General features: G+C 41.2%; 1 protein-coding gene across 6 annotated transcripts in view; it reads right to left on the reverse strand.

Annotated features, from left to right (window-relative positions):
- Positions 1-1217: 1217 nt before the first annotated feature.
- Positions 1218-13164, reverse strand: part of LOC142329805 (thiamine pyrophosphokinase 1-like) — a 70507-nt gene continuing 58560 nt past the window's right edge. For all 6 annotated transcript variants that reach the window (XM_075374627.1, XM_075374628.1, XM_075374629.1 and 3 more), the window contains one exon: positions 1218-1685. In XM_075374627.1, coding sequence (XP_075230742.1) covers positions 1546-1685 — 140 coding nt within the window. In that variant the 3' untranslated portion in view covers positions 1218-1545. The remainder of the gene's footprint in view (positions 1686-13164) is intronic.

Raw genomic sequence — 13164 nt, forward strand, 5'->3', positions numbered from 1 at the left:
TTCATTAGAAAAGAATGGCCTTAACGCAAATCACTCATTCCTGAACAGAAAAATATGAAACATGACCCATTGTGTAATCCTAAAAATGTGCATCTACTTCTGTTACATATCAAACAGAACTCGCCTAATGTTTAATGAAGAATTTCATCAAGGCCATGGAAAATACGCCTAGTTTCATGTACTTGTAACAGAATTTTCCTAAAATTAGTGATGCAAAAATTAAAGAAGGAATATTTGTGGGTCTACAAATGCATGATGAAAAGTTTGAGGAACTATTGAATCCAGTGAAGAAAGCAACTTGACAAGCATTCAAAAATGTTACTCAGAGTTTTTTAGGAAATCAAAAGGCGGAAAATTACCATGATATTGTCAATGATGTTATAACTTCTTATAAAAATTTGGGTTGTAGATTTCTTTCTGGAAAATCTTGGCGCAGTGAGCATAAGCACGGGGAACACTTTCATCAGGAGACTTCAGCTATGGAAAAGAGGTATCAAGGCAATTTGAGTCCTAATATGCTGAATGAATATTGTTAGACCATAAAAATGGATGCACCACAGGTGAAATATAGCAGAAAACTGTCATTTCTTACTTTTTCTGCGAGTCAGATTTTTGAACATTGTGTAGTTAAGAATGCAGAAAGTATTAAAATGTTTGAAATTATAAATTCCTGTCTCTTGGACACCTTGTATGACGGGGAAAAACTGATTTCATATTAGAATTCAGAAGAAAAAATACTATCAGAATAATTTTTTTTTCCTGTGACAAAAAAAAAATTATTTTTTGTTCCTCAGTATAATTTGAATAGAGTTAGCACTATGCTAAATAGTGTTGGTTAAAACAAAATCCAATTAATAAAATGAAGCAAATAAAAAAAGTACCCAGCATAAGGTTATTTTGCTTATAGAAGAATAAGTTTTGAAAACTTTTTTCAAAATAATGTTAAATAAAGAATAAATAGATAAAAAAAAATAAAATTAATAAATTACATTGCACGGGTCTATATATTTATACAATAAATAGTACTATATGAAACTTAAACTGCAAAGCAAAAGAAATACTTCAGTTTGTACTAACTACAACAATACTTCAAGAAAAGTACACTGCACAATTTTATTTAACTTAAAAAAATATTTGTTTTATTCACTTATTTCTGATTTTTTCCCATTTTGCTTGTATAAGCACCTTCATAGCAATCACTTAATTATATTTGATGATTAAAATATTCAAGTGTATCACTGTTTTTTTTTTTGTTTTTTTTTACACACTGATTACTTCCACATTAAGTATAATGTTACATGTATGCCAGTAACCACACCAAAAATTTTCATATAAGAAAAAAAAATCAAATATATAATAGTAAAATATTTTTGCACATTGTAAAATATAAACTTACAAGAATGAAAAATGTAATGTAATTTACATATATATATATATATATAATACTATAATTTAAAACACTCAGTTGTAACTACGGTATTAAAATGGTAAATGGTCAGGCAAAATGGTATTATTATCAATAGCGGTGTATCTTTATTCTATTATTTAATCTTCTTCACATGAAACTGCCATAGTCCAAATAAGATCTTTATCTGTTTTAATAGTTACACCTTCACGCTGATAAGATGAATCTCCATATGTATTAGAAGAACTGATCAATTCACCAAATTTAATAACTTGTTTATCTGAAAAAAAAAAGTATTTAATAGTTCAAAATCTGCAATTGAGGCTAATGGAGCAAGGGGCCCTTAGACTTTATCGCTTTGAAAAACTTAAGCGTATCAATGTATTCTTTTTTTTTAATTTTATTTCGTTACAAATAACTTCCAGTATGAGTTTTAAATGGCTTGTTTCAGCCTGGCTGATTCAGATCTGTGTTTAAGTTGTTGTGTCTAACAGATGATATGCTTTTCATGTTTTGTACGTCTGTCTTCATTTGGGGACGAACGATTAGAGGTTGTAAGGCAGCTTGGAGATACTGGATCTTACTTGGATTTGACTGTCAACTAGAAAATCTGGGTTGAATGGGTTATAGTAGAGAGTTTATGAAATATTTGGTTATTCAGTCAGTTGGGGAGGGCATATAGGAATGGATATTTATGTAAATACTGGTGGCTAGGGTTGCTTGGGCATTTTGGTTGCTATGATAGGTGTTTTTGAGGTTTTGTTTCGTATTAATTGTTTTTGTTTTATTATTTTACGAAGTTGTTTTTTTAATCTTCTTTTGTTGTAGGGCATTTAACCCAAAATTTACAATTTACTACTCAGTGTATTTTGTATGAGTAGTTTTGGTTGTTTGTTTTAGTAATTTATTTATTAGTTTTGGTTATACGTTAGTTTATAGGGTTTAAACCGATTAAAATGCCATTCATGATGTTTGCATCAGCAGCATTCTGAAAGAGACCAAGATGATGACTAAGAGACATCAATCGGTCTGCGGGTTAAAAAGTTGATTTCTGGTAAAGCACATCAGAGCTACATACAGAGGTAGTAGCAAGGCGACCAAAATCATCACATGGCAGGATCTTTTCCTTTGGGGTCAAGATATATGAATTTTAAATTGAGACGTTCTGCATTGTGATGGTGGCTGTGAAGTAGTAAAGGACATTGTTTAAGGATTGTCTTGAGGGGAGTGTATTGGGCCCTTTGTTATGGGTTGTAAACTTTGATTCTCTGATGTGGCTGAGGTTGCCCAGCGGTTGTCACATTATCGCTTATGCTGATGACAGATGGGCTGCTGCTGGTCGAAGGATGCTCGTGGAATGAGATTGAACTTGGACTTCTCAGGTCTGTAGGATACTAGAGCTCAGCATAAAATGGCATTAAGTCTGGATAAAATCACAATGATGTTGCTGAAAAGCCGTTTCGGTATGATGTGACGAGTACATATATTTATGTCAGGCCACTGAATCCATTATGTTCAGGTTCAGAAATACCTTGGGGTTTCCTTGAAAATTTTTGATTCAAGGAGCATTTACAGTACATTGTGAAGAAGGCCAATAGTGCCTTGTTTGGTATTTGACATGTGTGAATCCAAATCAAGGTCTAAATTTTTTAAGACCATGTGTATCCTTTTATAAAGTGTGTGTGAGGCAAATATGTTGTATGCCACACCTGTGTGGGTGTTCAGGCTAAAATATAAAACTTACAGAAATATTTTACTGAAGGTCCAGCGCCTCTTGCTGTTAACAGTAATAGGGGGTTATTGCACTATTTCTTGTAAGGCTGTTCTGGTGATTGCTGAATGAAGCCCATTGATGTGGTTGAGCATCAGCAGCATTATTTTGCAAAAAAAGTCAGGTGAATTGACTTCTGAAAAAATTAGAGAGATTAAGAATAGTGGATTTCAATTGTGGCAGGGGAGATGGGATGAAACAACTAATGGGCATTGTATGCATTGTCTCTTCCCTGATATGAGGAGTTTATGGGGCGCCTCTTGGGTGTCTCCTGATAAATATGTCACACAGTTTCTTTTGGGTCATAATGCTTTTGGAGATAAACTGGCTCATTTTGGCTTGGCTGATTCAGGTCTGTGTCCTAGTTGTGGTATAATGAACGATGATTTTCATGTTTTGTATGTCTGTCTGCATTACGAGGACAGAGATTAGAGGTTGTGAGGCAGCTCTAAGATATTGGATCTTACTTGAATTTGACTGTCAACTGGAAAAGCCAGGCTGAGTGGGTTACAGTAGAGGAATTTTATGAAATATTTGGTTATTCAGTAAGTTGGGGAGGGTGTGTAGGAATGGATGTTTGTGTAATACAGGTGGCAAGGGTCGCTTGGGCGTTTTAGTTGCCGTAATAGCTGTTTTTGAGGCTTTGTTTGGTGTTAATTGATTTTGTTTTGTTATTTTGCAGCGCTGTTTGTTTAATTTTCTTTTGTTGTTGGGCATGTAGGTAAAAATTCATAATTTGTTAGTAGTTTTGGTTATTCGATTTTTGTTGCGTTAGTTTATAGAGTTTCACCAATGGAAGTGTAATTTCTGGCATTTGCATCAGTGGCATTCTGACATGGACCAAGATAATGACAGAGACGTCAATTGGTCCATGAGTCTAGAAGATGACCTCATGGTCTTCTTCTCATGGTCTCATGGTCTTAAAGCGCTGATGGGCTTTACCTCCGGTAAAGCCCATCAGCGCTAGGTATAGAGGGAGTAGCGTGGTAACTGGAATTGTCATGTGGCAGGATGATGTTCCCCTTTGGGGTAAGGATGTATGAGTTTTAAAGATAAATTATTTAATTTTACATCAGCAAAATAAGACTTCCTGTTTATTTATTTTTTTACTTCTACAAATATAGTTTTTTATTCATCATATTCTACTATATCGGGTATGAGAGACATGAATTTTATACTTTCTCTATAGAAAAGAGCCTAAGGATCCTTTACACTGTCATCTTTGTGTATGTTAAGGGCCTTGACCTTATGGCCACAGACTGACATGAATGACAGACTGACACAGACTGACTCTCCTGAAAATGACACAGCCATTCTCATAAACAAGCAGATTAACAGGGAAAGTAAACAGTGAAATGATCTCCAGTTGCCTTCTTCACCAAGCTCAACATAAGGCATACATAATGCCTTGCCATGTACAAAATGCAAAGAAAATAAAATAAGCCAGGTTGAATCATTTAAGATTTGCATATGATATTTTGCAAGTGGGTCACAAATGATTACAGCTTGAAAAAGGATTTAAATAGAATATCTTGAGAAATATACCTTAAAATAAATCTATAGAAAACAAAGATGTTTTAAAATTAAAATGATAATAGGCAACATAAAAATATTAAAATCTAAACAAAAAAAAACTACACAGAACATAATAATGTATAATGTTATTGAAAAGTTGATGGCTATGTAAATTTACATCAGGAAGTGAACCTGCAGAGAGAAAGTACAAAGAATGAAGAAAATATATAGTTCTCTTTGAAAATTGAAGAGAATAATATTAAGCAAGATACATAAGCATAAAAAGCAAAACTTCTCAAAAACGTTTAATGCCTTTGTTGACAATGCCTCCAAAATCTAGTCGGTGACTAACGGAATAAGAGAGATGATACACAAGATTTTGAGGTCTATGGAGAGGTCAGTTTTAGGAGTAAAGTTAAGTAATAAAAAGAAAAAAGTCTAATAAGATAATAAACCAAGTAACAGATGTAAAATTACTGATAGCAAAAATGTAATGGTGGCGGAAAAATTCTACAAGGGAGATCCTATAACGGTTAAAGATAAGGAGTTATAAGTGAAGATAAGGAGATCATATAAGTGATACCATCAAATGACAGTACGGGGGAAATGCATGAAACCAGTAAAAGATAGAAAAATCTTGAGGATGTCTACATTAAAAGTAAAATATAAAAAGAAGAAATGTAACAAGACATCTCTTTTATGAGATTATTATTGATTATTTGACGTGAGATCGCCGAATGTTACGATCTGACGACTAATCGTAACGGGGGTACGAGAAGCTTTTCAACAAAGGCAAAGCCTACAGCAATCTACTGGCGTTTCTAACAGATTTTACAGTTAGGAGAGCGGTGAGGTGAAAGCTGCGCGAATTCTTTGTTGTCTCGATCCAGTAGCAAAGAGAGTTTTGGACTTCAAACAGGAATACCGAGATCAAACCTAAGCCCAACGGGCTGGTCTAATGGTTAACTCATCATCGCAAATCAGCTGATTTCGAAGTCGAGAGTTCTAAGGTACTAGATTCTGAATACTAGATCGTACATACCGGTATTCTTTGGTGGATGGGATTCAATTAACCACACATCTCAGGAATGGTCGACCTGAGACTGCAAAAGACTACACTTCATTTACATTCATATATATCATCCTCATTCATTCTCTTTAGGTGGTTCCGCAGGCTAAACAGAAAAAAAAGAGCAAACCATCTACAATCGTAGTTAGAACATTCGGCTACATAATTTCGCCTTCGCCAAAGTCCATTCTGTCCCTAATATACTACCCTTCAATTGCTAATCATAAATCTACTTCAGTAAAACTTCAACTCAATCCGAGGTCCTGAAAAATTTACAAACGTATGTTTGAAAAAAAATAATAATTTTCATTTTTTTTTAACTGTACGCAGTTAATCGGTAGAGAACCATAAGGAAAGCCGGGAATCGTTAATATTTTTGCAACATTCCCTGGAGAAATAATTTTTCAGCCCGTTAAAAACTTGAATTCGCGGCCTTGAAAAAATCTTTTCTGTAGATGCCTAGCGGCCGTCTTTTTATTACCCTGTAATTTTGCGGGGTGATATGTTTGTACCTCCCTTCTAGTATAAGGACATGCTCTTCTCTGTTTTTTCTTCAGATCTGTTAGAGATGATATAGACCGATAACAGAAATACAGCCCAGAAAGATACCTTTTCGGCCTCGCGGTCCCCGAAACCCTTCCTAAATGCATGTGCATCTAAGAGAATAAGAATTTCTTTTTTCCTAGCAATTTCTTGAAAACTTCTTACTATATTAGTGTAATAAGAATTAAGGCGATCGCCGCTCCGCCTCGCGAACATTGTTATATTAATGATAAGAACCAACCATCCGATTTATTAACTTAAGAAGATTAAGACTGCCGACAGACAGCGAAGATTGCGGTAGAAAAAGCTCAGCAGCCGCCCGACGGAAGAGAGAAGAGGCCTGCACTGCCCCCATGTTGCCCTTTCCAGGGTCACAGGACAATTTAAAGGCTACGGTTTGTAAATTATTTACAGCCGGTTTTACGGAAAGGCAGGTTGAAGAAGAAAGAAAAATGAACATCGACCCGCTACCACGGACTGGAAACCGACCCGACATGAATCCAGCCGAGATGCAATGATGCAGACAACCCGAGTGAAGAAAGTTTCCTAACTTTGTTTCACTAACCATCCATCTTCCTTTCCTAAATCTTACACTTTATGTCCCCATCAGCACATGTGACTTCCTCTAGCAGGGGAGAGCATTGCATCCTGCAAACACTAGGGCCTCCGAAAGGTGAATTCCTGCTAGGCCGGAAAGCGTTAGCACCGAAAGGACTTAAGGGGAATCAAGCAGGGATAACGAAGCACATACGCGGCTAGTCTCCCAAGGTCAGCCCCGGTAAAAGTTTCTGTTCTAAAGGATCGGAACGCATCCCAATCTCGTAGGGGGCAGACACCAACCTTGTGATGTTACCGGACGCCACACCACCACCTCCGTTCCGAGCACTGAGGGGCTTTACCGGAGGTCGCCTTTATACCCTCTTAACTGATTACATCACACAGTCGTCAGCCAGACCTTGGTCGGGACGCCACCGCTGTAAATGACTTGGCAGACATTTGCACCAGTGAAATACAAATCAAATGTTGTCTTCTCGTAGGCCTCAAACGGACATCTTTACATCCAACCTAACATGATTCCCTCAAACTAACTAAGCAAAACCGCAGAAGCGCGAACCCCGGCCCTAGTCTAGATTTGACAGCACCGTTCGTGACTGTGAATGCCTCAGAAAACGAACGAGTTGAAAGGTAAATCAGTGCTACATTCATTCCAATCAAAATTATGTCTTACGTAACATAGAAATTCAGACGTACACCAAAATAAGTCGACCAATTTAGGTCACCTAACAAGGGAAACATAATCTCATTCCTGTCCGAACAGGAGCCGGGGACAAACACCGCACCCCCACCTGGTCCCATCATGGAGTCTCACGTGGCATTACAAAGTCACGATCAGGACCATCACCGGTCGCACGGGTTACCATACCCCGGCGGCGCGACCACCCCCACCAGTGGGAGTCCAAAATCGAATCGCAAACAACACCAATATAACCGTGACACAATGACAATGCGCCTACCTCCAACCAACCCAATGCTTAAGGAATCCTAGCCACCCGGGATCCTACCACGATCGAGTACCTCCATTAAACTCCCTCTGCACACCTACACACCGCAAGGGCGAGAAGAAAACGAGCCACTACAGACCACTCCTCATGGATCATCCAGTTAATACGGAGATCTAGAAAGGAACCCATTCTCTCAAGTTTCCTTGCAGCTCGTGAACGTTCGATCTCGTATCGGGGACAAACGTAGAGGACGTGGTTCACTATCATCAGTCCCGCAATCGGGGCATTGACTCGAATCCACCAAACGAAACCTAGCCAAGCTCGCCCGAAAGGCACCGTGCCCGGAGAGAAACTGTGTGATATACCGATCGGGGGAGACCTATCCGATCGCACCTAAATCAGACACTATAGGAAATATACCGTGTGTGTAGCGACCTGTGGGGTTCGTCCCACCTGACTTGCCAAGACGCAAGGTCCCGGTCTTCAATCTCCTGCTTTCGTTCTGACGTCAATAGGTTATTTACCTTGGAAATGTAGCGTTCCTTACGTTCATTAGCCAAGATATCTATTGTTTTGACTTCGGCTATAACAGAGACTGCCTCCCGCGACTGTTCTATAACCGCCAGCAAGAGGAGTCGTTGTGCCCGCAACAAAATGTCCGCGCAATACTAAGAGACATGCGGTGAGCCCAGACAGGCGCAGCATACAGCATAATAGCTTCACTGATACCTTTGTAAAGAATACGCATGGTAAGGTAATTCAATCCCCAATCGAGATGAATGACTCTATGGATCCCATAGAAAGCATCAGCGGCCTTTTTTTGCCACATATTAAGATTTTTCCTGAACCGAAAATTTTCGTCAAGGATATCACCCAGGTATTTTTGAGCCGTAACGTACCGAATGGGGAGACCAGCCATCCAAACCCGGATTTGTCGGGAAATAGCCAATCGGCCCTTAAGCAACATCATTGTGGTTTTCTGTGGGCTGAAAAACATCTTATGTTGAAGACTCTACAGTCGGGGTGTCTCAAAAGCATGAGCAGCTCTGAACTGTACCTCGTTACGCGAATCGCCTTCAATCAATAGCATAGCAGAGCGTCGTCAGCATAAGCGACGACACGACAGTCACATGGCAATCTTAAACGCAACATGTAATCTAATTCTATGATCCAGAAGTGTTCTGGGACTCAGAACACTGCCCTGAGAGCATCCTTTAGTTATGATTTTACGAACCTCCGAGCTGCCGTCACGCAGGGAAATGGTCCGATGGCTGAAATAACTTGAGAACACTTTTAATTCATTTCGTGTACGCTTAAGCTTCTGCATCTGAAACAGGGCAGAAGGCCACCATAAATTATTAAATGTCCCGGATATGTCCAGAAAAATCCCTAATACATAAATACGTGGACTAGAGGAAGCTATATCCATCACCTTTAGTATGACATCCTCATTTGCCCAGTCGGAAACCATACTGGTTGTCCATTAGCAAATGATAGTGACCAATCCAACATTAATACGCAAATATAGGACCTTCTCAAAAACCTTGCCAATCGCAGGCAAAAGCTAGTGGACGGTAAGAAGAACTAACAGTAGGATCTTTGTCGCCACCTTTGAACAACAACACCAAGTCTCCACGCTTCCAACACGCCGGAAAGTGGCTGGCGAAGAGAAACCTATTATAAATTCTAGTTACGAGGACCAAAAACTACTGGAAGCGCTCGGACGAGGACCTCCACTGTGATACAATCATATCCGGGGGCTTTATGCCGTGCCATACTACAGATCACCTGGCGTACCTCCGCCACAGTAATCTCAGAAGATTGTAAGTCGGTCTCGAAAATCGCGACTTCCCGCCTAACATGGCGGTGGTATGAAACCTCACACCATAGAATCATCCGGGAGCAAATCATTCGGCAAAATATTAAGGACACGGTCCTTATCAATTACCACACCCTCCGGGGTCGACAAAGCTGACAAGAGGACATATTTCCTGTGCTTATGACAAGGGCTCTATACACAACGCCCGAAGGGTCTCTATTCCCTTGCTCCTCAACGAAGAAACACCAAGAGTTACACTTGGCGGACCTAATGCTATGAAAGTACCTAGCCATCCTTCTGCAGTAATCCGCAGTTAGGACCGCACGCCGATCGGGATCACCATCTCGTTGCGCAGCCCTTCTGAGTCGATTCACAGACTGCTTCATTGCTGTCAGATTCTGAGACCACTAACCAGATGTACGTTCCCGGCCAGTGCCTCAAGGAATGGCGGCTTCAGCTGCCGCCACCACCACGGAAGTGAAATTTTCTGCCAGGACATATATTGGCAGGCCGTCAAGGTCTCGAGAAAAAATCTCCAGTCTGGACTCCAACAAAGAGGAGGATTTCGGCCAGTCCGCCTTCCTATGCAGGAAGTGCCCCCGGTAAATAGAAAAGTATCCCTCATGATTATTCGGCAGCTCATCCGCTAATTCAAAAAGTATCAACCGATGATCGCTAAAACAGTCGTCGACCACAAACCAGACAAGAATCCTGCCAGGCATTGGTTAGTTTGGTTGGCTTTCTCCCGCCATCACCCTATGCGGTCGCCCTAAAACAAAATACCTAATGTCTGTGCCACAAACGTCTACTGAGCCACGAAACAGTTTAGCGGCCAGTGTCCTAACTAGCTCCTAGAGCTAACCTAAAAGCGTGAGCGGAATAAGCGTGGTACCATACACCACTCGCTTGCGTGTCCCATCGCCCACTTGTCATATATCACGAAAACGGGTAGGCGCACTCCGTCAACTACTAAAACATATATGATTATCAATAATTTATCTTGTCAAAGACAGCATTTCGCTGCCACGCCTAGGCCGCTGAATGCCAGCAAGTACCTGTCCACCATTAAAGCGCTTGGAGCCTTAATCTGGCTGGTAGCCAGCCATATCTCTAGGTTAGCTTCCTACAGCAGTGTGGTAGGAGTCATTTTCTTTAGGTAAACTACTGATGTCGGTTGAACAAAGTAACCGCATGAAGGAACTCTCAGGCGCTCTCGCCACACTGACCCGCCGCTTGTGAGTGCCCAATTTTCCCCTTGACCTCCAAGTTCCAGGGTGGCCTGAGTTCTGTCCCCCCCAAGAGCTGGGCACTCGAACATCATGTGTTCGTTCGATTGGACCTTCGCCAGGTGGAATCGAAACCCAAATATTGGTTTAAATTTACATGGTTGGAGAGCACTTGGGCTCCCGTTGACCTTAAAAACGAAGGAGAGGCATACCATCTCTCCAAGTCCTGTATAAATCTATACAATGACCTTCCCTTAGTCGTGGTGTACCATTCTTGCTGCCATGCTTCCATCGCGTGGCTGTAAAACCTCCTCCGCAGGCGGGAGATGTGCAACTGTTCAAAATTTAGAACCGTTGCATTGAGATTACCGTTCCGCTCCGGTACAGGTCTGGCTCGAAACCGCATCCCAAATACCTCGGCCTCCCTGCCTCATAGCAATTTCCACACGGCCGCCCGAACGTTCACCACTGAATCGATTGGGAGAGCCTTTCCCAATACAGTGGTAGCCTCGTAGGAAGTTGTTATTAAAAACACCAGTGCATACAATTAAGGGATGTCTCTACCAATGGTAATGTCAATATTTGTACCTGAAAAGGCCCTTCGTCCGTTAACAATACCGACGTAAGTGGTCTGCAATATTAAAGACCTCGAAATTGTGCTGCGCGATGAAACTGTCAATTAAGCCACCGACATGATCCGTGATCCCACTGTGCCAGAAAAGCGACTTCGCATTAACATCGGCAGCAATAAGGATCGGACCATTACCCACAATACGAAGGCTTCTATTCATCTCGCTAGATGTTCCTCAGTGGGATCCCTGTATTGGAAATATGAACTAATAATTGTAAGGTTCTGTACGCGAATGTTAAGTCTGACCACAACATGATGCGCGTCAGAGACTTACCGTGTAAACACTACCAAGCGACTTCCTGCACATAATAGCAGAGATACAGGTATGCCCTACACAAAACCTTTTCCACCTGTGAAAGCCTGGCAGATCACCCCTAATTACATATGGATGATGCAGAAGGGTAACATCGACAATCCGTCTCTCCAAAACCTTACCCAACTCAACCTGGACTATATAAGCACCCTGGGCATTAAGTTGACCAAACCTAAGCATCTAAGGAATTAAAGTACAGCTCTACGGCCCTTATGTAACAGCCACACTCCTTACTAACAATTGGGTGCTCATGATTATTGTGCAATCTGTTACAGTTAGCATAGGCCGGAGTCTAGGACTTATGCAAACAATTATCACGCTTGTGGCCGTCCACATCACAATGGGAACACACCAAGGCAAACTTTAAAAATTAGCCCTACGACCATATCTACAGCACTTGAAACATCTTTGGACATCCACGTACTCTTTTAGTCAGCAGGACCCTAAATCGATAAACAGTCTGCATACGGACGTAAATTTTGAAAGAGACCAGAACCCACTTCAAAGACTCCATGATATTTCTGGGTATTACGCCTACCCGTTTTAAAGACCAGCCCTGCAGTCTCGCCGGAAGGCGGCTTCATCTAAATCAGTGTTCTGTTCCCAAATGAGGAACAAGACATCCTCATGGGCAAGGCTACGGTCAATATCATAGACTATTACGTAACATCTACGCGTTCTCTTCGTCTATTTTTACATTCAACCGCTTAACCGCAATGAAATCTCTAATCGCTTGAACGGTATCGGTATATAACTAATCCCTTGTCGGTCTCTTTGACATTTCTGATTTTAAACCCCTTTCAGGGGCAACATGGAGGTCTTTCTTCAGCCGACTGCTGGACACAGTCGAGCCCTCCGCTCTTCTGACAAACACTACCTCAAGTCTCTTGGACCGGCCGGTTTCGCGTCTGCCCCTAACCACTTCAGCATACCTATGCGGCTGTATCGGGACCAGGGCCGGTTTCTGAACTGCAGTTACTCCCTTAGGCTTTGAGGCAAGATTATCAAAACCCTCCACGAGAGCTGTGAAAGCCGCCCGGAAGAATTCTAGACAAGGCGATAATCTCCCTTTGGTATCTGCATTTGTACTCTTGGGGTTTGCTAGATAGGAAAACAAGCCGTCTAGTTTTCCTTGATGTTTTCGCCTAAACAATCCACGATGTTTTTTCCAAAACATCACAAGCCAACGGGGCAGAGCTGCCAGGCTTGCCCCCGGCTTGCGAAAACTCTTCAACGAGTGGGTTCATATCCTTTCGGGTGGTTACCTCTGTATCCACTTCCGAACCGTCACTGTCAGAACCAGTAATCGAGGAGGCCGAAAGATAAAGCTCCGGCCTCGTCCTCCGGCTAGGCTTCTTGCCTATCTCTCT

Source organism: Lycorma delicatula, chromosome 9 (genome assembly GCF_047948215.1).
Source record: "Lycorma delicatula isolate Av1 chromosome 9, ASM4794821v1, whole genome shotgun sequence".
In the NCBI taxonomy this organism is placed as follows: Eukaryota; Metazoa; Arthropoda; class Insecta; order Hemiptera; family Fulgoridae; genus Lycorma; species Lycorma delicatula.